The sequence below is a fragment of the Oxyura jamaicensis genome, chromosome 2 (assembly GCF_011077185.1).
Source record: "Oxyura jamaicensis isolate SHBP4307 breed ruddy duck chromosome 2, BPBGC_Ojam_1.0, whole genome shotgun sequence".
Lineage (NCBI taxonomy): Eukaryota > Metazoa > Chordata > Aves > Anseriformes > Anatidae > Oxyura > Oxyura jamaicensis.
This window is the reverse complement of record NC_048894.1, coordinates 90,445,916-90,472,882: the sequence shown is the minus strand read 5'-3', so window position 1 is coordinate 90,472,882 and position 26,967 is coordinate 90,445,916. Positions and strand designations below refer to the sequence as shown.

Below are 26,967 nucleotides of genomic sequence, written 5' to 3'. Positions count from 1 at the left end.
ACCATTATCCTTGCTCTCTCTTGGGTACTTTGTCTGTATCTGTCAGTAGTTTAAAGCATGGTGCTCCAAACTGGGTATTGAATTCCAACTGTGATGTTTTATTAGCACCAAGAAACAGTAATTGCTTTCCAGACCTCACTAAATGTCTAGGATAACACTCCTCCTAGAAATGGGACTTGCTTCTGTCAGCAGCAGTCTAGTACTGGCTGTGTGCAGTTTTCAATGGAGGGTGAGCACCCCATTCTCTTCTACCGTAGTGCTTCATTGATTTAGCTCCTTTGTATAGCGTTTTGTAATCAGTGTTTTTTATTGCATAGTATGCTATCTTTGTTTAAAGCTCTTTTGGTTGATACTAGCTTTATATTAAAAAGTCAGCGATGCTATTTTTTTTTTATTGTTGGTTCAGAATGTTTTATTTTGGACATGTTTTCCAAAGTTATTTGAAATACGAGCTATCTGGAGGCCATCTATAAATGTTTAAACTGTACCCATTCTGTCATCCAAACCACTAATTAATCTGTTGGAAAGAATCAGGTCCAGGAAATAACTTAAAATGCCCTTCTGATGGTTATTTAGCAGCTCGATGGGGAGTTGTTGACGACTGCTGTCTCCTGAGGGCAATTTTGCAACCAGATGAGTCCCCACATTGTTCTATTTTTAGATCATAATTCTTTAGCTTATTTATAATAGTACTTCGGGAAGTTTATGTTTTAAACCTATTAATATTGAACTATACTTCACCTGTAGCTTTTCTTCCAACCTTTGGATCAATTGGCATGTTGGAAAAGAAAGAACAATTATTGAGATAAGATAACATCTATCTTAATCCTTCCCTCAGTTATATATTCTGCACAGTGATCATCTGGATTCTCACTGGGAGACTTCGATCCCTGTGGAAGCCTTGAAGGTAATCTTTCCAGTGGAAATACATGAAATGCTCTTGTCCACAGGGGTAAAGTCTATTATACACTTTCTTCTAGGAGGAGAAACCAAATATATTATTGTGGCCCCCAAAATGCTAAGAATTAGCAGAAATAATACATTCCAAGTATGAAGAGAGGGCAGCCCCATCCTATAGTTCTATTCTGATAAATGCTAGAAGCTAGAGAAAGTAGCACTGAAGAATTTTGGCTTTTTACTTAAGTAATAGGCTAGAAGCAATACTGTATCGTTAAGCTACTACATTGTAAATGCAGTTGTCCTCATCCTATTTCCTACCACGCTTCCTAGACAAATGAAAGCTCCTCTAAGGTAAACTGAGAATAAATTTAAATAAATCATCCAGGACTTTTTTTCTAAGGGAACATGGTACCTAATTAGTGTCAGTGGTTTGTTTTTCTGTGTGTGTGTGTATTTGTTGGCCAGTAGTGAGTTAAAGATAGCTATACAACTGGACCCTTACTATTCTTTAGGTGTGGACTATTTCATATTTTGGGAGCTTTTCTGCTTGGTTTTATGTTACTGAAGTGCCAGTATGTTATAAGAGTTTACCTGGGATCTTGTTTTTCTTCCATTTCAGTTGCAACTTTTCTCATGGAAAAAAATGGTTATGGAGGTAGCTTTGTCTTTCTGGTATCTTCTTGAAGATGTATGCAATGCCTATCTTTTCCTAGTCGTTGGAATTTTCTCTGATCTCTACAGCATTTTCAGTGTGTCACAAAAACTGGAATTGTTTGGGTGGATCTGAAACATCCATTCACTTTTTAATGAAAATGCTTGCCCTGTGCTTGTCTGTATTTAAAAAAATAAAATCTCACCTAGGGTGTGTATTTCCTCTCTTGAAGTATTTATAGGTTAAAAAAGATAAATGGAGAAATTAAAAATACTTAGCTTTTTTTTTTTTTAAAAAAAAAAGTAAGAAAATGAAAAAAGAAATATGAAAGAAAGCAGAAAGAAAGAAAAATGAAAAAGAAAGCAATACCTTCAGTTAGATAGGTGAATGTCATATGTCATTCCCTTTTAAAAGGCACTAATAATTGCCACCATACCTTTCTGTTTTGGTGTTTCTTTTAACGGAGTTAGACATAACCCAAAATTAGATTATCATATAGAGTTGCAGGGTTGTAACATGATTTGAAGCCCAGAGACCTTATGAGGTATTATTTATGAGTGGAAGTGGAATGCAGTCATGGATCAGTGTAGAGTGTTCGTGAAGGATCAGAAGAAAGAGAAGGAAAGCTGCACTCTTAAGTTAGGTGGCTCCTTGTCTGCATTGTGCTCAAGTATGAAAGCAGAGACATGCTTGAGTCTGAGGCAGAATCAGAGAGGAGGGGATGTGAGTGAAGTTGTGCTGGGTTTTTTACAGATTGCTTGATGAGGAGGAAGTTGTGGTTTGTGCTTTCTACAAGCAACTAGATGTCTTCTGCCCATCCTCTTCACAGAGGCTTTCAGCTATATAGACATCTTGTTTAGGTGGGCAGTGTTCGAGGCTTGTATAAGGTGTAGATGTCAAATAGAGCATTACCCTTGGTTGTTAGGAATTTGTCTTGTTTGATCTATTTGATCACAAAGAAGGAAGAAACTTAGTGGATCCTGAGTTGCCATGATCCTGAGATGACTGAGTTCAGGTTTTGGAGAAGGCAAAGCACCAAAATCAGGACTGTGGACTTCAGCTTACTTAAGTTGATGCATTAGAATCACTGGGAGGGTAATCAAGAAGGGACTTAAAGAGAAAATCTATTTGATTTTTGAAGTCAGTCTAAATCTGACTCCACCACCTCCCTGGGCAACCCATTCCAATGCCTGACTGCTCTTTCTTAGAAGAAATGTCTCCTAATTTCCAACCTCCCTGGCACAACTTGAGGCCACTCCCTCTAGTCCTATCACTAGTTATCTGCGAGAAGACGCTGAGCCCCAGCTCCCCACACCTTCCTTTCAGTAAGTTGTAGAGAGCACTAAGGTCTCCCCTGAGGCTCCTCTTCCCCAGACTAAACAACCCCAGTTCCCTCAGGCACTCCTTACGAGACTTGTTCCAGACCCTTCACCAGTTTTGTAGCTTTTCTACAGACAAACTCCAGGGCCTCAATGTCTTTCTTGTAGTGAGGGGACGATCACTTCCCTGGTCCTGCTGGCTACACTATTCCTGATACAAGCCAGGATGCCGTTGGCCTTTTTTTTTGGCCACCTGGGCACACTGCTGGCTCATACTCAGCCAAGTGCTGAGTATGCCCCCAAATCCTTTTCCTCAGCACAACTTTCAACAAGTGATAAGAATCAAGGAAGTGGCCTCAAGTTGCACTAGGGGAGGTTTAAATTGGATTTCAGGAAGAATTTCCTCAGAGAGTGGAACAGGATGCCCAGGGTAGTGGTGGAGTCTTCATTTCTGGAGGGTATGTAAGTGACATGTGGATGCAGCCCTAAGGCTCATGGTTTAGTGATGGGACTTAATAGGTCAGTCTGATGATTGGACTTGATGGTGTTTCAATCTAGATGATTCTGTCATTCTGTAGGTAAGCTAGTAGAAAAGAGAAGTTCAAGCGTCTATTGGTAGCGGCAGATGATATAACAAGACAAAACCCTGTTTGCAGTTTAAGAAGTTCACGTTGGATGTCACAAAAAAAATCTCCACAGGGAAAACGGTGTAGTACTAGGGCAGGTTACTTAGAGAAGCCATGAAATCCCTACCCTTGGAGGTTTTCAGGAGCTGGTTGTACTATCTGTCCTTATTCTGAGTCTGCAAGACAAAGGATATCCTGGAGCCATTTGTCTTCTGGCAACTTCTGTATCTTGGTTTGTTTTTCCTTTATTTCATTTGTGAGTGTGTATGTATGGATGCATAACCTATATGAATTCAATAGAGATACTTTTAACATGCTCTAGCAGCATGCTTTACAGATATTCTATGCACCTCCAGTGCATAAGGAGAGAGGTGAGGGGAGAAAAAAAAAAAAAAAAAAAAATCTGTGTCCCTTTGAACAAGAATGCTCTGTAGAGCGTTGGCATCAGTTGTCTCCTGGGCTTTGCCCTAAGGGAGCACAGTAATCTTTCTGGCCTCAGGGTTGCAGTCTTGCTTTTCTTCCTATTGACTGGAGGCTAAACATGGTTCTATTACATGCCTTTTTTTTTTTTCTTTCTTTCTTGAAAATCTTGCCTGTAATGTTGAGAAACATCCTCCTAGTCAAGGAATTCTTGAGTTCAGTTTGGGAATCCTTAGTACTCTTATACCATTCCTTCAGATCAGACTCTTAACTGAAAAAGGCTGCGAAAGCAGGATGTTAAGAGTGCATGAGTTTCTTCACATGCACAGCCATGCACATGTCTCACTCCTTTGGAAGCTGGGAATTCCTCAGAAGCAGTTTCTTCTTAAACTCCTTGTATTGCACTAAATCAGCAGTTCTCTCACAAAGTTCAAGATCAGCATAACAGGCAGCAAGAAAGTTTAAAAGCAGTAGAGAGCTTGTGAATTCTTAGGGCATGTTTAGTAATCCCTGTTGGTGGCTTCAAGAGCTAATAAAGACTATGTATATTCACACCAGAAGACAGATTTTATTTTTTGCGGATTAAAAACGGCTTGCTGCAGCAGTGCAGTCCAAATGTCTGCTCAATATGTTTAATATTAACTAATCCTTTATACTGAGTAGTATACTAATGATTATCTCTTTACCGTCATCTCAGTTGCTGCTTAATTACTATCTTTCGGGAGTAGTATGCCATAGCTCTATAGCTGCTATTTCTGTCTGGCACCGATAGTAATTTTAGAATAACAACTTTTCTGTAGTAGGCATGCGTTGAAAACCTGAAGCACAATACACAAGTTGCTTTGGAGTTTGTGTTAAAAAGTTGTAGTAGGAGTAGTGTTCTATGTGAGAGCTGTGCTTTCTTTCCCTACGTTTGAGGCACTGGCCCTTTGAAGTTTGTTACACAATTTTCTGGAGCTGTTTGCCTGAGCAGCATGTTGCTCGGGCAGTCCTTTGAGTATGGGCTGTTGATTCAGGGTCTTCTGCCAGCTGATTGCCCAACGCATTTCCGTACTGTACTCTGTTCTCCAGTACAGTTATTTATACGTGCAAGAGTTCTTTTTGTTTGGGGGAAAAAAAAAAAAAAGAAAAAAAAAAGTTTATTTTTTTTTTTTTCATAAGTAGCTTGTCTGCTTTATTTTTAATGACATACTTTTCCAGTCTGGGTCCTCCAGGTTTAGCTTTAAAATTTCTTTTTTTAATTAAAGAAGTTCTTAAGAAGTTTGAACTTAAAATAACTGTGTTTAGGTAAAAGTTAGATGGAAGATTTCCTCTCAATTTTTACAGCTGTGCAAAGCCTGTATTATGAGCATCTAGAACACATTAATAATGCCCAGCTAGGCACCATTGAAGGATGGGCACTGCAGGATCAGGCAGCAAGATGAATTCATGACCTTAAACAGCTGTTGTAAGACTCAGCAAAGCATATATACCATCTAATGGAGAAAGGTCTGTGTTAGTAATAATACTAGTGTGGGTCCCACACTTGTAGAAAACAACAGTTGGGTTTCCTGTCATTCTTCATACCATCTCTTCCCAAAATTTCATTCACAAATTATATAATGTCAAAATTTACCCTTCCACCATGGTTCCTCTTTCTCAATTTCTTTGCTGTCTTCTTTTGACTCTTAAATGTTTTGTGTAGTTTGCAGCTTTCAATTCTTTCTGGTTAAGCCTTTATTCTACTTCACAGCAGTCTGTTTTTTGATTCTTCAATTTCTGGATTAATAGTGTATGAAATGTTAGATGTGTACTCCTGGCATTGTATGTTTTCTTTGCCAGGTAGTTGATCTACCTGTCATGTTTAATACAAAGGGAGTATTTTCATCAATATCATAACATGAACAAAATTAGGTTGGAGGCTAGTAAACCCTAATATCTGAAAGCACCTAAGTAAGATTTAATGAGTGTATCAACATGCTGGAAAAAGAATGAGATCAATGTCAGAGCCACTACAAAGTGCAGAAAGTAAAGATGCTATCTGTAACTGTTAAGGCAAAAAAAGATGAAATTTTAGTGCATGATAAAAATATGATATGTGATGTCTCTTCCGTTACACCATGTTAATTGCATGTCAGGCAGTACTAGTTTCCTTATGAAGCTTTGTAAATAGTACAGCGTACCTGCTGATACCTTCAAGGGTAAGGAAAATGTTTGCCAGTTGTGTAAATTCTCATCTCTTAAATATGATGTAAACATCACTATTATGTACAGTATGCAGTGGTATTTTTCACTATACTCAGTTCTTACTTGTCTTGCTGAACTAGATTCAGGACCAGTGGTAGATATCTATGTATATTTTTAGGGATTTCTATTTTGAGCAATGTCTTTGGTGTGCCCTTTTAATCTTTTTAAAATCTTGTATGTGGTGAATCAGTGTCATTATGCAAGGGAAAAAGATGCATTTAATCTAGTTCTTAGTATTAAGATTTAACAACATAGGGAACTTAGCCATAGCAGTTTTAACAGAGTTGTTCTGCTGTGGTTACCCTTTAGACCTCCTATTCTCAACTTCCTGAGAAATCTTTCCAATGTTTAGCGCTTTCTCCAGAATAAATCAGTTGTAGCATGACCTCTGTGTGAGGGAAGTGGAATGGGAGTTATCTTGCAGAGGGATGCTCTACCAGGCTTTAACGGTCAGCATCCTAAGTTAAAAAGCTGTAACTCATTGCTTCATCTGTGTATCCCTTCCAGGGTCCTGAAGACAATTGGTGACTCTTTGGCATATGATAGACAACACTGTCAATGCTTAGGTGTTCAAAAACAAGTTGGTTAGATGCGTGCCTTTCTGAAAATTGTTGTTTGATGCCATATATCATGGGAACCGGGTTTATTACAGCAATGGATTTTTTAAAAATTCTTGCTTTGTATAGTTAGGTTCCCATTTTTTATGCACGTACACTCAACTAAATAGGTGCTTTAGAGTAGAATAGCAGAGAAGGTTGTTTGAATTAGAGCTTGATGTCTACCATTATCCTTGTGTTTCAGAAAATTCCTACAATTACATATTTACTGTAGTTTAGGGTTTATTCTGAAAATTCAAAACTACCAGCTGCTTTTAACTGTGGTGAAAGCTAGAAGACAACTGGATTGTATTATTAGAAAATGCTTTCTTTCTAAATGATGCATTGTAAACAAAATGGCATTAATTCTGTATGAGTTACACACAAAGTCAGGAAAGGCTTGTTACAAATAAACTGTCAATATTATGTCTGACTTGCAGGAAGCTTAAATTTGGGATTGAGGGAAACTGGGAGAGCTTTGACTTGCAGTTGTCACTGACAAGAGCTCCAGCCACATGGCCTGGGCCCCAGAAGGCAAAGGCAGGAACTGCAAGAATGATGAACTACTCTGTGCAGGAAGAGATCTGATTCGAGACCATCTAAGGAACTTGAAGGTGCACAAGTCCATGGGACCTGGTAAAGATGCATCTGCGGGTCCTGAAGGAACTGATGGATATAGTTGCTAAACCTGTCTTCATCATATTTGAGAAGCTGTGGCAGGCAGTCTGGTGAAGTTCCCATGAACTGGAAAAGCAGAAACATAACCCCCATTTTAAAAAGGGGAGAAAGGAAGACCCAGAGAACTACAGGCCAACAGATCTCACCTCTGTGCCTGGCAAGATCATGGAGCAGATATTCATGGAAACTGCTAAGGCCCATGGAAAATAAGGAGGTGATTGGTGACAGCCAGCATGGCTTCACTAAGGGCAAGTCGTGCCTGAAAAATGTGACAAACCTGGTTGCTTTAGTTGCTTTAGGCAACGTGGTCTAGTGGGAGGTGTCCCTGCCCATGGCAGGGGTGTTGGAATTAAATGATCTTTAAGGTCCCTTCTAACCCACACCATTCTGTGATTCTATGAATTGGGAGATAATAAATCAAAACCTATGCTTAAAGTAACATAAAGCTTTATAACTACTTTTACAGTTCTAAATACTATGTGTAATATTGTTTTCTGCAAACTTTGTGCATCTGTAGTTGCAGGGGGATGGGGTTTGTTGGGAATGAGGGAGTACCCGTGGTGGAGAATGACAATTTCAAGTAGGTGGGGAGGTTTCGGAGCTCCTGTCTGTTGAGAAAATGGGGCTGGCATGCATTTGGTGTTGCTTGTAGGCATGCATGAACTTCCTACTGACTCTGTGTCCCATTGAGTCTTGGCACTTTCATTTTACATGTAATACTTAAGCAGGAGGGAGAGAATACTTAAGCAAGAGGGAGAGAGTGCTCTCACATCCTATAACCAAGCTGCATAACCTATATTCTGGTGGGTTGATTGTGTCTGTGGCAGTAAATATATCATTAAAAAAAATAAAAATAGCTGCCTATAGTTACTGAGTAACAGAATAGTCATTATATTCCTCTGAATGTATGGTGTGGAGGGGAAGGATTTTCTCTTTTGTGTGAAAAAGGAGCCACCCTTTTCTCAGGGAGTGAAAGAGGGTTTTATCATAGAGCACTGAACTTGTCTCCTCAGAGTATTGTGAGTGGAGAGTATTGCGTTTCAGTGTAACGATGAGTGTGGCAGATTTAAGATAACCTTGTCCTGAGATAGGACAGTAAGAGTGCCCAACACTGGCTGTTGTGAATCTCATACTGAAGGCCTAATAATCTACACAGTGTGTGAGAAGCTCAGATGCCTAGGTTAAGACTGTGGAGTCAGGGAGGGTGGGCATCCAAGAGTTAGACAAAAGATAAAGCATTCTGCATCCAAACCTTTTGTGTGTGTGTGTCAGGGCCATGTAGTCTGCTGTTTTTCACCCTGAGTATTAGTTTTAACTCTAGTCATAGATGAATTGTTCCCATTGTGAGGTGAGAGTCAAGCCTGGAGACATTTGTGGAACAGTTCAGCAGTGGTTTTGTCTGGAGATAAAACAAAGCCTGATCCTTCAAACACTAGTTTAAAATAGGTGCAAAAGCAATTTTTAAATGTAGGTAGTATTAGTGTATACACTAGTGCAACATGTTGAAACAGTTTTATAAATGTGTAGGACGTGTAAGGCTGTTAAAATTGTAGCAAGTCATAGGTAAAGCTGAAATGGAAACAGTAAGGTTAATCAAATCAGAGCTTGGTAAGTTGGGAGAGACCTAAGTAGCCTCTCCAGTCCAACCTGCTGCTCAAAGCAGGGTCATCACTGAATTCAGACCTGGTTGTTCAAGGCTTTATCCAGTCATGTCTTGGAAACCTCCAGCCATTGGGATTTTGTGCCTGCTCCAATGTTTAATTATCCTTCTATCATAACTCTTTCCATATATCCACTGGAACCTTTCCTATTTCAGTAGATGTTCATGGTCTCTTATCTACTGCTGTCTGCATGCTATCTGGCTCTAACTTTTCAGTAACAACCCAACAGGTTTCAAAGCTCTGCTCTTAAGTCCCCCGAACCTTTCTCTTCTCCAAACTAAGTGTGCTTAGTACTGAGCCTCTTCAGATGGAGTATGTGGTCCAGCTCCTGTCCTAAGTTGACTGCACACCCCAGCACCCAAGAAAAGTCAGTGAAGATGTTCCATCTCTTTCTCCATGTGGTAGATGGAGTTAAGCAAGACAGGTTCCAGGAAAGATCCCTGAGGAGCTCCACATACAGTTAGTGTCCAGGTAGCATACAAACCATTAATTGCTGCAATTTTTTACCCTCAGTTTTATCCACCCATCTAGGCTGTGTCCCAGCTTGGATGCAGTGACATTGTGGGAGACCAAATAGTCAAGTTAAACAACACTTGTTGGTCTTTCATTCGAGATTTTAAAAGAGGACATAATTTAAGATCTTCAGTGTGCACGACTGGTGAGTGATTGAGCATTCAGCTTACCACCCTCTTCATCTGAATTGCTTGTTTTCCCACAGCATGTCATATTTTCTAAACAGATATGGAAAAACTAAATCTGTCTTAATCTACAGACACTCTGGCTATACCCGCAGTCATATGTGCTTTGTTGCTTAGCCTGTATAAACTTCATTACATGCTTTCTCTGAATCAACACAGCTGAACAACTGAGCTGACACTTCTTCCTGCGTCATTGCTACGATGCTGTATCTGGTTGCAGTTAAAGGCTCTGCTGGCTGCATGTGTGTGCCTTTGAAGTCTGCTGAGTTGTTGGTGTCATTTAAAGGCTATTAGGCAGCAAAACTGTTGTATGGCTGGAGTTCAGCTTCTCTAACTTTGCTCCAGCAGAAGAATTCAAGTCTTCACTTGGCTCTGTTGACCATATCTACAAGTCTAAAAACCAGAAACTTTGTTTCTATTAATAAAATACAATTGAGTAGGAATTAAGACAGTTAAAATCTGATCCTGCAATGACTTAATTTTGCAGTGACTTTTTCAGATCTTCAGAATGCTTTGTACTAGTGCTGTTTGTGTTTAGGTTTGATTGAATATTTAGTTGAAATATTGTGAGTTTGTGGTAGTATGTTCCAGTGTTCCCCTTTCATTGTGAAATAAGATAATTGTGAGACAGGGCTCCCTTAATATTTTTTTCTAATCTGCTTTATAAACAGATATTTTTGTTAATATTTACATGGAGGCTGTCTTGCAACTGCAAAGAACTGATGCTACATTCTTTTTTGGGGTCGCCATAGTGATTTCATTTTTAACTAGATCATTATGCATCCAACTAAAAGCCTGCTTTTAAGTGGCACTTTGTATTATAGTGGATTTGGAAATGAACTTGAACACACACAGCATGGCTGATATCTTCATATTGTGAGAAGGCAGTTGGTGTACTTCTTGCCAGTTTTTTTTCCTGGAACTAAAAAATAAAAGAACAAATTGTCATTTTAAACAACTGAGGTGGTTGTGGGTCAGCAGTGCATGACTGAACTGGGCAGAGTGTTTGATCTGATTTGGCTTGAGCTTTAGACTCTGAGAAAAAGATTTCCACAAAAGTATAAAGCATAGCTATAAGTATAAAGCATTCGCTAAAGCATAGTGAATCACAGAATCGTTTGGGTTGGAAGGATCCTTAAAGATCATCTATCTCCAACCCCCCTGCCATGGGCAGGGACACCTCCCACCAGACCAGGTTGCCCAAAGCCCCATCCAGCCTGGCCTTGAACACCTCCAGGGATGAGGCATCCACAGCTTCTCTGGGCAACCTGTGCCAATGCCTTACCACCCACTGAGTAAAGAATTTCTTCTTAACATCTAATCTAAACCTACCTTCTTTCATTTTAAAACATTTCCCTTTGTCTACTCCACTCCCTGACACAGAGTCCTTCCGCAGCTTTCCCGTAGGCCCCCTTTAGGTAGTGGAAGTGGTAGTGGTGCTATTTAGGTAGTGGTGCTATTACAGCATCTCCCTGGAGCCTTCTCCAGGCTGAACAACCCCAACTCCCTCAGCCCCTCTTCATAGGAGAGGTGCTCCAGCTCTCTGGTTATCCTCACAGCTCTCCTCTGGACTTGCTCCAACAGGCCCACATCCTTCTTGTGTTGGGGGCCCCAGAGCTGAACACAGAGCTCCAGGTGGGGTCTCACAGGAGTAGAGGGGGAGAATCACCTCCCTTGCCCTTCTGGCCATGCTGCTTTTGATGCAGTCCAGGATATGATTTTCTTTCTGGGCTGCAATTACGCATTGACAGCTCATGTTGAGCTTTTCCTCCACTAACACACTCAGGGCTGCTCTCAATCCATTCTCCACCCAGCCTGTATTTGTGCTTAGGATTGCCTCAGCACAGGCACAGGACCTTGCACTTGGCCTTGTTGAACCTCATAAGGCTCACACAGGCCCACCTCTCAAGCCTGCCCAGGTCCTCTAGATGGCATCCCTTCCCTCCAGCTTGTTGACTGCACCATACAACTTGATGTCATTGGCAGACTTGCTGAGGGTTCACACAATTTCTCTGTCCATGTCACTGACAAAGATGTTTAACAGCACCAGTTCCCACACAAACCCCTGAGGAACACCACTGGTTACTGATCTCCACCTAGACTTTGAGCCATTGACCACAACTCTTTGAGTGCAACCATCCAACCAATTCCTTACCAACAAAGTGATCCATCCGTCAAATCCATGCATCTCCAATTTAGAGACAAGGATATCATCGGGGACAGTGTCAAATGTTCAGGTAGATGATGTCAGCTGCTCTTCCCCTATACAGCAGTACTCTAGCCCTGTCATAGAAGGCCACCAGTTTTGTCAGTCATGATCTGCCCTTAGTGAAGCCATGATGGCTGTCACCAATCATATCCTTATTTTCCATGTGCTTTAGCCTAATTTCCAGGAGGATCTGCTCCATGATCTTGCCAGGCATGGAAGTGACACTGACTGGCCTGTAGTTTCCTGGGTCTTTCTTTTTCCCTTTTTTTAAAAAAGGGGGGGGGGGGGTGCAATTTCCAGTCTGTGGGAACTTCACTGGGCTGCTAACAACTTCTCAAATATGATGGAGAGAGGTTTAGCAACTACATCCACTGATTCTTTCAGGATCCATGGATGCATCTTATCAGGTCCCATGGACTTGGGCACCTTCAGGTTCTTTAGATAGTCTCGAACCAGATCTCCTCCTGCAGTGGGTGGTTCTGTTGAGATCAAATGCCTAGGTGTAAAGAGACAACCACAAGAAATGCCCTGTTAACCTATAACAGGAAACTTGGTGCGTTACTGACTTAGCAAATTCTACTGAATTTCTGTCCAATTGCAATAGTGAAGTTTTCCTATATTTGCATGGTGTTCTGAATCAACTGTAAGCTCCTGATAAGGTGCTGATGATACATGTGTGTAAAATAAGCAAGCTGAAAAGCTGATATTTTTAAAAACTCCATTATGGTGTTGGGGTTTAATTTCCACAGGAGTGTTTTGGATTCTGTTTTATTTCTCCTGACATGTAAATATTTGTAATCCATTTAATGGCATGAAGGTAGCCTGGGTAGCCAAACTGAAAAGTGAAAAAATAAAACTCAAAGCTTCTTGCAGATTACTATTTTTTTTTGTTTCAAATCAAACTACGTTTCTGGTGGCCTTCTAACTATTTCTAATATATCTATACTGTTTGGAAGGGATTGAATATAGTGGTTATCATATTCTGTCCCGATGGACAACAAAAACTGTAGCTTGCAGGGAACCTGTTAGGGGAAAAAGGCTGACACTTTTCTGCAGGTTTGTGCTTCCTCTTTTCTGTATCTGATTCTTTTTCAAAATGTCACTTTTCCAAATTCTGATTGATATTGTTTTTCTGTATTCTAACTATGGGACCAGAAGTGGTGTTAAGAATCACCACTTTTATGTGCTTAGCCTTTTACTTAATAGGAGGATCTGTTAGCTGACATGAAATATAAGAAATCAATTTTAGCTATAACCCCATCTTTCTCTTCCTCATGTGGACAGTCTTAGGACTTCTAATTTAAATGCATTTTTTCTTTAATTAAAGAAAAAAACCACCACCAACAAAAACACACACATCAGTCACTTTGCATTCTTCAAAATTAATGCAAACTGCCTATTGCAGCGCTGTAAGGTGTACTTTTCTCCATCAGATCTGAACATTTGACAGAGCAAGAAGTTAAATTCTGTGTCAAAATGGGAATTTATCTTGTTTTACATAACTCCTCAGCAGAGAGGAGGTTAGGGGGCTGAGCTTCTTTTCAGTACAATAAGGCTAGATCTGGCATTAGTTCTTCTCTAAGCAGTGATATCATCTGAGAGGGGTGCTTTCTATAAGCTTGAGCTATTGTCTAATTCTTTTTTTAATTACAGTAATTTTTAAATATAAACCACATGGCTGTTCCTATTGCATCTCCTGTCTTGGTAGAAAGAAATTTAATTTGTAGTGATCTTCCTAATTTGTATGTATTTGGCTAATTATGTTTGTGTTTAAAAAGAATCATGTCTTCTAAGCTGCCCGCCAAATGAACTATTTTTAGTGACAGACTTCCCTGGTCTGGCTCTTTTTTTAAATTGCAGGTTATGAACTAGTTGTCAGTAAGTCGGTAAGTTTTTCTTGCAGAAATCTCAGTCTATGGATTTGGGGTTCTCTTCAGAGAGGCAAACAATTTGAATTGATTCTTTGGAGAGGTCCTGCAACTTGATGTATGAAAGAACAAAGTGAAAAGTGCTGTTTGAAGTCCGTTGGCTATCTGAATAAATAGATAGCTTCTAAAAGGGTTAGTCTTTGCATATCAAATCTGTTGAGCTTCTGAGGCAGGGCCACCATAGAGCTTTGTCCTCAAGTTCTACGGTCCCTTTGTGGTTACTGCTTCTACATTTCGTGGCTCTGATCTTTGTTAATTGGCTGTAGCTGTCAGGGTGATCAATGATTAATGTGATTTATATGGAAGGTTTAGCATTTTGTAAAACCTTGTGCCAGGTAAGGGAATAGGTAATTAATGCTAGCATGTGTATGGAGTTAATTTGCTGCTATGAAACACAGCACAAATGGTATGTATTTAAGTTCTAAAACATACAAACAAACACCAGAACAATTGTATGAACTGTGTGAACATAAACAGTTCACATTATTATGCGAGAGGAGTTGTTGTAAGGAACTTTTAATTTTATCCAGACAAATATAATTGCTGCTCTGTCATGATGGGATTCTTTATCCTCTTACTACATATGGAAGGTAAAGCAAAGGATCTATTTAATACAGAAGATTTCTGGACTATTTCTGAAGCAGTCCACAGCAGCTTACTAAAAAAAGTAAATTTGTGCAGCATACATGGTGTGCTACTTGTAAAAGAATACACATCTTTTTGCTTTTCCAGGTCAGCACATTTGGGGCGGGATTCCTGTTCTGTACATTAAAAGCAATGAACAGTAAGGCATTGTGCAGGATGCCTGTTCTCAGAACAGCCCTTCCAGGTGTTGCATCCCAGCTGCGGCACAGCTTTGTAGCCTCCTCATTGCCCCTTATGCAGCATTCAGGAAACAGCTTTTGGCAAGGCTGTGCAGTGTGACCTATAAGTGAATGTGTGGGGAGGACAGGAGGAGTGCATTTAAAAGCACGGATAGCTTAAATCAGTAGCGATGCTATCCTGATGTAACCTCCCCCTGCAGGCGCTTCCGTGGTACACTGACAAACTTCTAGGGTAGGAGTTGGAAGCAAAACCTGTATCATTACTGGCTACAACCCCCTGAGGGATCCTGCAGGCTTCCTTATATGAAGTCCTTTTTGCTTGTATTGCACGTGTCTAACTGAGCTGCTGGTCATCTCAGCTGTGTATGTGCCAGAGGAAGGTTGCTGGTAGAGCCTTACAGGTAATTTTTCTTTTTGTAACGGTCAAAAATGTCCCGTTCAAAAACAAAAATCTGAAACAAGCCAGACACTCATACAGGTAAAATCCGAATGAAAGAAGTGTGTCCATGTGGAAAATACTGTTTGTACAATTGCATCTATTTAAAAGCCACTTCTATTCATGGTGCATTCAAATGCAGATGTAGAAGAAAGCTAAGATGTCTTTTGAAACTTTGGTACTGCCATTAGCATAAGAAAGTGGAGATTCTTTGCTGAACTCTCTAGGGATTCTCTTCTAGTAGTTCTTGCCTCTTCCTCCTTGTTCTCTTCTAGGTCAATTGAGCTTACATTGGTGTTCTGGGTTACTGTTCAGATGCAGTTTAAAGTCATTATCTAGAATCTCCTCTAGCACTCTGTCAAAACGACCTCTATATACTTTGTGCAAGGGGGTAAAAGGCAATTCATGCAGGAGAAGCAAAACGTTATGTTTAGTGCTGTCTTCCCTGAGAAGTGACTGCCAGTCCAACACCCATAGCTCATATCAAGTTCTGTCGTCTTCTGGGAATCCAGAACTGAGAACCGTATCTCAAGTGGAATAAAGTAGTTAAGAAGTTCTCAGAAGCTTGCTATTTATTTATTTATTTATTTACTTATTTCTTCTGCATCCCAGTTTCTTTGTATTTTTCAGCTTGTTTTCAGCTGTTTTTCAGCTTGCCAAGTATGTAGTATTTCAAGTGGGTCAGGAGAGGGAGCTGGCAGTCTAGGGGTGAAAACCTTCTTTCAGTACAAATAATTATTTCTGTTGTAATTTTGAGTGTAGAAATATGATGGGGAAACTTGTCTGCATCTGAAATAACAATAGTCCATACTCACTGTCCTAGACCTTAAAATTACAGTTTTACTTTTGTTGTATGGCTGTTTGTACTTCTTGGTTATTGCCCGAGGATCCCATTTAGACGTGTTGGCATTGCTGCACTTAGCATTGAAGCACTTTGAAGAGGTCTGTGTTGCCTGTGGTATATTTAGACATTAGGGACAGTAACAGAAATTCTCACCTTCACCTGAGTCCAATAGAATAAAAATGTTAGCCCTGATATTAGGGTTGCCAATAGTAATTGCACTTAGAGGATCTGCTTGCCTTTCATGTGGCGTTTGGAGAGAGTTGAGATTCTTCAGACTGCCATCCCTTCAGATGACCTCCGACTTGACAGAAACATAAAAGTGCCCTGTGTAAGGGTTTCCCCTGTGTGGTGGGTTAGCCTTGGCCATGAGCCGAGCACCCACCCAGCCGCTTGTTTGATCCTCCCATGGGAGATGGGAGGCCGTGGTCAGGACAGAAACCTCTCTGCCTCTCTTTCCTCCTCACACTTTTTTCCTCTGCTCCAGTGTGTGTCCTCTCCACAGGCTACAGTCCTTCAGGAATATCTGTCTGTTCCAGCATGGGTCCTCCATGATCCACAAGGGATATTTGCTCCAGTGTCTGGATCTCCTCCTCTAACTCTGGGGTTCCCTCTGCTGTTCTTCATCTATTCTCTCCCCGACACCTGTCTCACACCTTCTGACCTTTCTTAAATACATTTTTCCAGAGGCACCACAGGCTCACCTGTGGTGTGCGGTGGCTCTCTTGCAGAGATGGCTTGAACCATGTCTAGCACAGGACAGCCCCTGACCTCTTACACAGAGGCTACTCCTGTGGTCTGCCCACTACCAAAACATCTGTCACATACACCTTCTAGATAATGTAGGCCTTGAGAAGTGATAGTTTGCTCTTTTTCACCAGCAACATGGACTTCTGAAGCTCTAGGTATGCTGTAACTCATTTTTGAATGGCTGTGCTGTAAAACCCAGTTGGTAAAAAATGTGTATTTTGAAAACCACTTTTGCTTTCAGAAAAAATTAGCATTAGGCAGACTATTTAACAAAGCTGGCCCGCATGCTATTGTACTTGCCCACTTTGGGAAAAGGCAGGATGTGTTTGAAAGGTGGTAAAGAAGTGGTTGGAAAGCAGGGATGTGTGAACTGGCAAAGGAAACCCTATCCTCAGACCTCAAACCCCTCTTTCAGACCTTGCCTGACTTTCCTGAAACTGTATTACATTTCTAAGTGTTGATCTGTGTGTGACACCTTTCCAGCAGGTCAGTTGGCATGAGTTTGGACTTTTTAGTGACTTAGATGCATAAGGTAATTCCCTCTCTGATGTCTTTTTTTTTTTTCTCCTGTGGCTTTTCTAGAGTGCCATGCTGACATTCTAATCTCTGATTCATATCATTGAGTTTGTACTTTATGAATAATTCAGTTATTTTTTTCTATTCCTTTCTTCATTCCTACTGCAGAGTTGGAAAATAGCATCTTTTCTCCCCACTCTTAATTCTTTGTGTTTTGGATTTTGCTGGGTTTGTTTTTCACTTTTTTTTTTTTTTTTTTTTAAATTCACAAGATCACCCTCGCATAGCAGTTCAAAGCTTTGGCCAAATCTCTCCTATCAGCCTATGCCACGTTAGCATGGTCAAAGGTGGTATGATGCAACTAGAAGCCATTTGGTTTTGTATAGTACCTTGCCTGGCACATATCAAATATAGTGATCTATTTATTTGTTCTTGTTCAGCTTCTCCATTGTACCACTTCTGCAGACTTTCTACCTCAAATCCTTGCTGTCCTCTATGAAAAGAACAGGGGTGCTGTTTGTCTCTTGCAGTCGTTAATCCCTATTTCCATTGTCCTTAGCAGGGATTGAACACTGGTTCTTCTTACCAGTAACTGGTGGAGAGGTAGGGTTGAGTGCTGTTGAGAAATACTGGCATGCAACAATATTGAGGTTTATTGTACCCACTGTTTGGGGATTTTTTTCTTAATATCTGTCTGTGAGTTCTTACTGGCGTTTTTGTCACAGAAACCCAGTCTTCCAGCAGGGAGAATGTACTCAAATGGTAGTGTGCTGTTTCTTTAGCTGAGGCTCCTGACAACCTGAAGGAAATGGCTTGGCTGTTGTCATTTGTTGTTTGTTCATAAGCTGCTTTTGCCCAGAAAAGTGCAGTTTCAGTTTGGGTTTATTGACAAAAATGACTGGGAGCAAAATGTTTGTGCGATTGAGGTAATAAATAAGCAAGCATCATCCAGGAATTTTTTTCTTCTGGTTGGGTTTTTGGTGATACATGTATGGATTTGGCATTTGTGGTTGGGAGCAGAGGGGGTTCTTTGTTTTGGTTGTTGAGGGGAGACTATGGGAGGCTTGGAAGCTTTTAAACTTTATTTTTGGCTAATTTCTCAAAGCAGCTAGAATCAATTTTGTTTTCCTACACCTGAAACTTCACATGCATCATCAGTTGCATTTTCTTCTGGGCACGTTCAGGAATGCTGCTTGTTTCTATGGTCTGTACCATATTTAAACATAATTTACATGCATTAGCAGGCTCTGAAGCAATGCAGCTGTTACTGGCATGACAGGGTGAGAGGCTTAATGGTCATTTTAAGAGTGGCATATTTTCAAGTGAGCTTGGAGCCAGAAGTGAAAACTCAAGCCGGTGGTCGACTGGTAAGAAAATAATCTAACGTTTTCAAGGAGCTCAAGCAAATTAGGTCACCCCATGGAAATAAGGTGTGTTGAGAAATTTTTCTTTTAGTCTTAACACTGAATTTGTTGTAGCTACTTCCTTGTAGCCCCTAAGTGATTAATCTTAGAGGGTGGTGTCTGTTGAGAAAATGAGGGCTTGACTGTCGAGAAGAAAGAGTTAAAGGACAGATGATAACAAGTACCAGAAGTCAAGGTTAATAAGAAACCCAAATGGCTTTACACATGTTTTGCCTGTAACATGTCCAAAATGCTAGGAGACTGCATTGCCAGTGGCTGTTAAAAGGCAAAGCAATATATAATATAGTATATATAATTTAGTGTAATATAATACTAAATAATACAGCCATCAGAGCTGGTAAAGCTTTAGGAATACAACTGAAAAGTGAGAAATGAGTTAATAACATTTGAGGTGTAAGAGTACTGAGCAGAACATAATGAGCTACCCTGTTCCAGGAGATGCCAGGGAGAGGCACTGATTGCTACAGAGCAGTATCAGGCCTGTGGAGCAGAGGATTGCTAGCTATAAATGCTCCTTTACTAACTTGCCAGAAGCTAAAACCCAGTTGTCTGTGACCATGACATCACAGCAGCCCACTCTGCAAAAATATTTCATGTGTTACAGAATACATAACACTGTGCTTTCTTTAGCAAAAGAAATTAAATTTGTCCTGTGTGCTCACTCCTGCTACTACTCAGTATTCAGTTTGGGAGAGATTTCAGTTAACTGGCTTTGACTTTTTTCTCTGCAGTAGTTTATTTACCTTTTTTTCATTTTTTTTTCTTAGTTTGCAGGCTATTTCGTGTACTCTTGGCCTGTCTGACAGGTTGTTTTCCCAAGCACAACTTCAGCTATTTCTGAAATCTGTTAATCCTTAGTTTGTGATGCTGCAATCTGAACTCTCTGGTGTGACTCAACAATTGTTATTCACTCCACTTGTGCCCATGTAATGCACCGTACTTGGTTGCTACAGGCTTTTTGTTCCTTTTCAGAGCATGCAGGTTTGGGAAGGTAGGCAAGGCAGCAAACTCGCTGCGTGGGCTCCTAGACTGACCAGTGATGTTCTTGCACCGCATCTGCACCAGACTGGGGAATTTTTTTGGCTTCTGTATCCCCTTTTCATGCCTTTTGGCAGAACCTTTCAAAGTTCTGGCATAGCTAAAATCAACACTGAACAGCCTGTTTGGACTGAGCCAGTTGATGTAAAATATCTTTGGCTGATGAATTTGCCCTTTCCTTCTTGCCTACCAAAAGCGTGTTAAAACCTCTTGCCTATTCACTTGTCAAGTCTGGAAGAGCCTCTCATTGGAGAAGTTAATCTCTGTTTTGTCAGGCGTTAGCTGACAAGAATTCCCAGGTTCCCTGAGACTGGAAGTCTTTGGCAGCTAAAAATTTAGGCCCGCTCTACCTGTGGGCCACACAGCTGTCACTGTGGCTTTACAAGGGGCTTTTTCCCTGCGCTGATTTGAGTTCCTGTAGGAGGACCCAATGATAAATCCTCAATAAACTATCTTTGATCCCATGTTTCATGGTCCCAAAGAAAATATGATGGGAGAAAGGAGGATATTGAGGAGGGCTGCTAGGATACAGCTGGCATGACTATGAGGCATGAATGGCTCACATGGCTGGCTGATTTCAAAAAATTTCTTTTTTTTTTTTTTTTTTTTTTTTTTTTTTTTTCCTTTTCTTCATCTTGCTCTCAGTAGTGCCTTATTACAGAGCTTCCCAACCTGAAAATGTAGTTCAGTCTTTCTGTTTCCTCAAGGACAAAGAGGCAAAAGGGAATGCAAGTAACTGCCTCACGCTAGTTCGGTTTTACCTTCTGCTGCAGATGTAATTTGTTTGTAAGCTCAACATTTGAAATGCCCCCCAGTGTTTGTCTGTGAGGTTTTATGGTGCTCGCACAAGTTCTCCTGGGAGCCAAGGAACACTCCAGCAGAAACTGGCAATGATTTAGTTTTAAAAAAAGAATAATAATGGTTTTGCAACTCTCATTACATCACTCTTCCCAATTATAGTAAGTTTCATAACAAAGTAATAACTATGTAATAGTCTGTGTATGCTGTTTGTTACTACTACTCCTTTCTTGAGATATAGGTTATATGGATATTCTGCATCTGAAAGTTATGAACCATCTGTCTAGCAAGGTAGGACTATAAAATATTCTTAGCTTAAGTGCTTTTTTTACATGCGTCTTCCAAAAATATCCACTAGGTGAAGCTCTGTAGAGTAAGTGTGCTTTCTTGAATTCCAGCTGATTATATCTTCTATGGAAATTTTGTTTGAAGTCAGTTTTGTATTCCTCACTTGATACAAGGTTTCGGTAGAAGAAGCATTTATTTTTTTTAGCTTCTGTATCTAGAAGGAAGGGAGGGAGGAAAAGACCATGAAAATGCGAAGTTTCTCATAATCAGAACGTCCCTTCTGTCAGAGGCTACACTTACACATGTGGGCCTCAGCAATTCCTGAGGAAAACCCCTTCTATTTTGTCAATACCATCCATTTCATTCAGCCCACAGGTACCAATTTATCAGCCTGCAATCTGACTCCCTAGGTTGTCAGGCAGAAGGGAAGGAGAACAGGTCATCCTTTACAGTTAGTAGAGGGGAGGAGTTCCTTTTATCTTTCCCCTGAGCGGAACATCTCAAAACCAGGGCTTTTTGTCAGCAGTTTGGCTGCGGCAGCTTTATTATCTACATGGTACGAGTTGCTGGGAAATGTCATTTAGTGACAAGTTAAATGTTATAACCTCCTGTAAGCTATGTATGTAACAGTGCACTTTACAGTCTAGCTGTGCAACGCTGAGCTATTCTCCGTGTAACATACGTTGAACATTAACTACTATTTGGGTACAGAAGGTGGAGTGTGCACTCTCTGGTTTCTATTGGGCGTGTGGCATTTTAAGGCAAACATGCGGGTAGTTAATGCCATAGAGCAAGCAACCAGGAAGAGCGATCATAGGGCATCAAGTCAGTATTCCCCAGTTCTGTGAATTCCTCGTGTCTTGCCTTTTTTATTGCTTCGGAGGGTTTTCTTCCCCCTCATTTGAGTAGAATCAGTCTTAATTCTGTTGTCCTTTGGCATCTTTTAACAAGGTCTGAGTTTACTATGTATGAGAAAATGTTCTGGGTATTTTTTTAAATAAAATTATCAATTTAATAATAAAAAACAATGGTTTATAACAATGATTGAACATCTAAAATTCCTAACTTCCTAGCCATATACTGCTTTAAGAAGCTGTCATCTTGTCTGCCTTCAGTGGTTTGTTGAACTTTGACTAAGACTGTCTATTATTGACCTCCTGCTCCCCATGCCCTAAAATAATAAATCGGTATCTTCTGATGATAGCTTAATGCTTGTCTAAGTTTTTATGCAACTTATTTTAATGGCACTACTAATGCTCTTCCTGAAATTAGAACCTTATCGATTTCATTTCTGTGTTTCTGCACTGTTAGTCCAAAAGAGTTGCTACTTAGGTGTAATTAATAAATTTTATTTAAACTTGGTTGATTTTCCCAGAAAAATAGAGCTGAAACTCTTCATTTTGTCTCTCACTGGAGAAGACAGATTTCAGATAGTTTGTAAGCCTGGACAGGAATTTCTTTGAGTTATGATTAATGCTGTTGTTGCACAGAAGGCCAAATTAAAGAAACTGAAAGTTATATAGATCTCAGTTGAAATCAGTAAATTCTGCTAGGATTTGGGATGAAGTGGGAATGCCTAATAAGTTAGAGCATTAAAAATAAATAAAAAAAAATCCTCAGAGTGGAAGGAGGGACAGTAAGCAGATAATTGGATCCAGGCTGTACTTTCCTGTATAAAATAGAGCTGTAGCTTCTGTCTCCATTTGGGGTTTATGTTAATCTCATTTGTAGCCAAGTTTACCACCCGCGGGCGGCCCCCCTCCCCCCAAGGAATTTGAAAACTTCCTTTCCTGAGTAACACAACAGGGCTTGCAGAAAAAGCTCGTTATTCTCTCTTCCTCCTACCCACCTGTAACCTCCATGCTCCACTTCTTCTAGCACTGAAAATGGAAGCACTGGGTGCTTAAATTCTGTACTCTGAACAAGTAGATGTGCAGATTGCAGCTGAGCTTTAAGATCAGCTTACTTTCTTACTAGTACCGCAGTCTATGATTTGGGTTAGCTTTGTTTCCATGCCTGTGTGTTACAAGTGTCATGCCAAATAAAACCAAAAAGCTATAATTCTTTGCTCCATTTGAAGGCTATAAATGTGATTGCAATTAGCAACATGATTGAAAGATCCTTATCAAATCCCATTAATTTTCCTCATGGTGCTCTTTAAGTATTCAGGCTGTCCAGAATGTATTTTGCAGCTGAAGTGGTGGTATGTGGCACTGCATGACTACAGTTGATAGGTGATAACAGCCAGCAGATTTCGGGCAGTGTGTCAAGCAAGTGTTTAGTGTAGAATTTGGCATCCTGGGGTTTTAAAATGTTTGCTCCATGATTTTGAAAGACTTAAGGTCCTGTAAGTGTTCTATTTCTCTCCTGTACTCTGAGTTACAGTGAACTTTGACTGTTTTCTTTGAGAATAAAGTCAGATGCTGTTGAAATAGCTGCAGATGGAATGTGTCACTTATTTCTTGAGGGGGTTGGGGGGCGGGAAGTCAACGTGGTTCTTCAGAATACATAGCATTACTATTTAGACACTATTTTCCATTGTGCAACGCTTCTCCCCGTATTTGAACTTAAACCAAAACGAAAATCCCACACAACTGTCTCCCCAATACAGACTGTTAGAAAACAAACAAACAAAACCACTTTATTTTCTGTTACAGAAACATGCAAAGGGACAGGAGTTATTTGACCAGATTGTATATCATTTGGACCTTGTGGAAACCGATTACTTTGGCCTACAGTTCATGGATGCTTCCCAGGTTTCAGTAAGTATAAATTTAGTTATTTTTAAAGTAATGCAGTAGGTTGTGTTGCATATTCTAAAAGTGTTATCAGTGTAGTTTCACAGAGATGTGTAGGCATTAGGGGATATACTGCTGAAACAACTGATGTTGTGTTTGGATCTTGCAAACAAAGTTAAATCCTCAAAATTAGGCATACGTCATTTTGTGATGTGTGCATGACTTCAACATACTAAGTATGAAAAAGCAATGATTGGGTAAAGGAAAACGTGTTTCATTTAGTAGCCTCGTGGTATTAAAAATGAATGAAATCCCTTACAAGCAAAGGTTTTGTGCTACTCCTATCCTAGCTGTTCCACGCAAAGATTGTGTTGCTCAGTAGACTGTTTGCAATAGGAGAGAAAAGCTTGCTTTCTTCTTATCCAGTGACCCCCATCATCTGCAGGTAAAAGGTATTTAAATCTGCAGGTACAGTATTTACAATGCAGAGAGATGAGGTTAAAGGACCGCAACCTTGTGTAAACTGTATTGCTATAAATTAATTATTTTCTTTGTTCACCATACATGCTGAGGTATTGCTATGAGTGCAGCCTGGGTTGTGGATAGAGAGCATGCAGACTTGGAAAATGTGTTTGCTTTTAGGTTATCTGGTCAGTACATAAACATTTTTCAGAAAGCAAGAGAATAAAGATCTATTCTGTGACATTAAAACAAAAGAATGGGATAACAGCGGGAACACTGACATCTTGTTAAAAGCAGGTTCTGTTATTGTCTCAGAATTCTTGGCTTTATTCTCTAACAAGCATGGGTCAATGTGATTCGATAAGATCAGTGTTTTACCGACTGCACTGTCATGGTCTGGGTGTTAACCAATAGCTTTGAGCAACAAATAGCAAACTTGTCCGGATACCATAATGAATTGTTATTGAGAAAGGGAATCTGTGCTTTTGGGGAAGAAAAAGTTAGTAGATTAACTGTATAAAAATTAACCTAATATCCCAGTTAATTTAAGGGTATGTATTTGTCACTGGAAAATGATTTTTGAATGAAGTATGTCCATAATGGGTTTGAAGTTCTTAGCTTGTGTGTGTGTGTTCCTCATAAAATGTGTTTACATGAAATGTATAGCCTTTTATGATGGAGCTGATCATTAGGGTACAGCTAATAGAGCAGTGCCTGCTCATTAGAAGAGAAAAGGATGATATTGTAACTGATTGTCAAATCACCTAATTGGGAACTTGATTTTTAAGAGTAGTTACCTATAAGGAGTTCAGTAATGTTTGGGAAGAACAAGAGGTGAAAGGAATAGCTAAATATATTTTCCTAGCAAGAAAGAGGGCAGACTAGAACCAGAAGACATGGCTGAGGAAGTGAAAAATGCTAATTTTCTAGAATGTTTGCAAAACTGAAGGCTCTTGAATGGTAAGAAGGATGAAGCAGAAATGTGAACAGGTATCTTTTTTCATAGACAGCCCTGTCCCTGGTGTTCAGCGCAAAGTGTGCCTGTATGTGCAAGTGTTACAGAACTTAGCTTTGTCTGTGTACTATTTCTTTCCTCAGTCATCAGGTTGGGGTGGGGATGTAAAAGTAAATTGTGACATCTACTGTTACAGAAGGATAAGAGCTATGACCAGCTTTTGGGGCCATGAAAAACCCAACAGTGTTTGTTGGGTTGTGTTTTCCTGGATCAGGATGGGTGATAAGATCATCACCTCCACAAGTGCAAGGCTAGAAGCTCTCATTTGTTTTGGGGTTTTGCCTGGCTGAAGCTGAGCAGAGTATAGAGCTTAGAGGGATTCAAGGCACAAGCTTTTATCATCCCCAGCACTCTGTGCAAAGAGGTTCCATGCTTTTAAATGTCTTTCATGGTCTGTTTTGAACTTGTGACCTGCTCATTTCATTTGCATAGCAATTAATGCATAGCCTTAGTGTGCCTCTGCTTAGTGCCAGCCAAGCCACACAGTGGCAATTGCAAGACTGGGAGATTAAAGTTGTGTAAACTCCTGGAGGCTCTAAGGCTTTGTCTTTATTATGTATTGTTGAGTGCTAAACATCCTTAAGCCACCATTGTAAGCAAGAGAACAAAGAATGGTCTTTGAATGGTGGAGATTGCTTCTGTGTTCCAAGACCAACAGCTTTTCAGTGTGGTGTGTTTCTTAGTAACTTTGCCAACAAGTCAGACCAAGCAGTGTTGATAACTGATATGGAAAAGAAAATCATTATTAGAGCTTGTCTGCTTAGAAAGTTGGGGGAACCTCTTATGTTTGAACAGCTTATTCTTAATGTATAAAAATAACACCTTCAATACAACAACAAAAACAAAAAACTATAAAGTTGGGAAAGGCAAGATGTCAGCAGTAAGAGAATACTGTAGAGCCTGTTCATTGACTTCTGCATCAGTTTGTATCTTGTGCTGTTTGAAGATACCGTGAATAGAAGGATGGAGAGAATCATCCTATCTAAAGAGCTGTAAAAGGTTTATTCTAAAGCAAATCTTTGTGTACTGCTGTATTAAAGTTACCTGGTGTTAACTCCAGTAGCAGAAATACTTGGGGAGGAGAGGGGCTGTTAAGTTTTGTCAGTGTGTGGAAGAACTTCATGTAGCAGAAAGTCTTTATTCGTAAGTGTGAAGGTTTATAACATGGCACAGGTGCATTGCCTGCTGATGTCCGCTACCTTGACTGATTACAATTTATAAATTGTAATGAAGAATTAAACTGCACCTTACTGTAGTTGCATTATAATAGCTTTGAACCAACTCTTTTTCCTTCCAAACTCAGTAACGTAACTCCTGAGACCTAGTGCTGTGCAGCCCTTCTAGTGGTCAGAAGGGAATTAACGTGCTGTGCCAGGGTCCTCTAGGCCATCTCCAAAGGGGGATGCAATGGAGATGATCCACTGGGCTGTGGAAATAAAATATTGTAACTTCTATACATAGTTATTAAATTAAACTTTATTAATATCACATATATGGCTTGGCACTGCCACACTCGCTCAGTCCATGTGTCAGACAGTATCGTGGCATGTGTCTGTAATTGTAGGCACGGTGTCCTGAGGGAAGAGTGGATGTTCCACAATGTGGAGAGGGTGACAGTGGCACTCTCCTTCATTGGTTCACTTTCAGCATATTGTAATGAAATGTTGAGCAGGATTGACCCTCTGGGATCCAGCGCTCATTCCTGGTCTCAAACTAGACTTCATGCAACAGATCACTGCCACCTGACCACTGGTCGCTACCCTCTGGGACTGGCCATTCAGTCAGTTTTCAGTCCACCTCACTGTCCTCTTATCCAGCCTATACTTCCTCTTTTCTGTGAAGATGTCGTGGGAGACAGTGACAAAAGCCTTACTGAAGTCTAGGAAAACAACATCCACTTCCCTCCCTTTGCGTGTTCAACCAA

General features: G+C 40.2%; 1 protein-coding gene across 1 annotated transcript in view; it reads left to right on the top strand.

Annotated features, from left to right (window-relative positions):
- Window positions 1-23,644, top strand: part of LOC118162005 (band 4.1-like protein 4B) — a 51,250-nt gene extending 27,606 nt beyond the window's left edge. Inside the window, exon 2 of the mRNA XM_035317878.1 lies at window positions 23,486-23,644. Within this exon, the coding sequence (XP_035173769.1) occupies window positions 23,486-23,629 (144 nt within the window). The 3' untranslated portion in view covers window positions 23,630-23,644. The remainder of the gene's footprint in view (window positions 1-23,485) is intronic.
- Window positions 23,645-26,967: the final 3,323 nt, after the last annotated feature.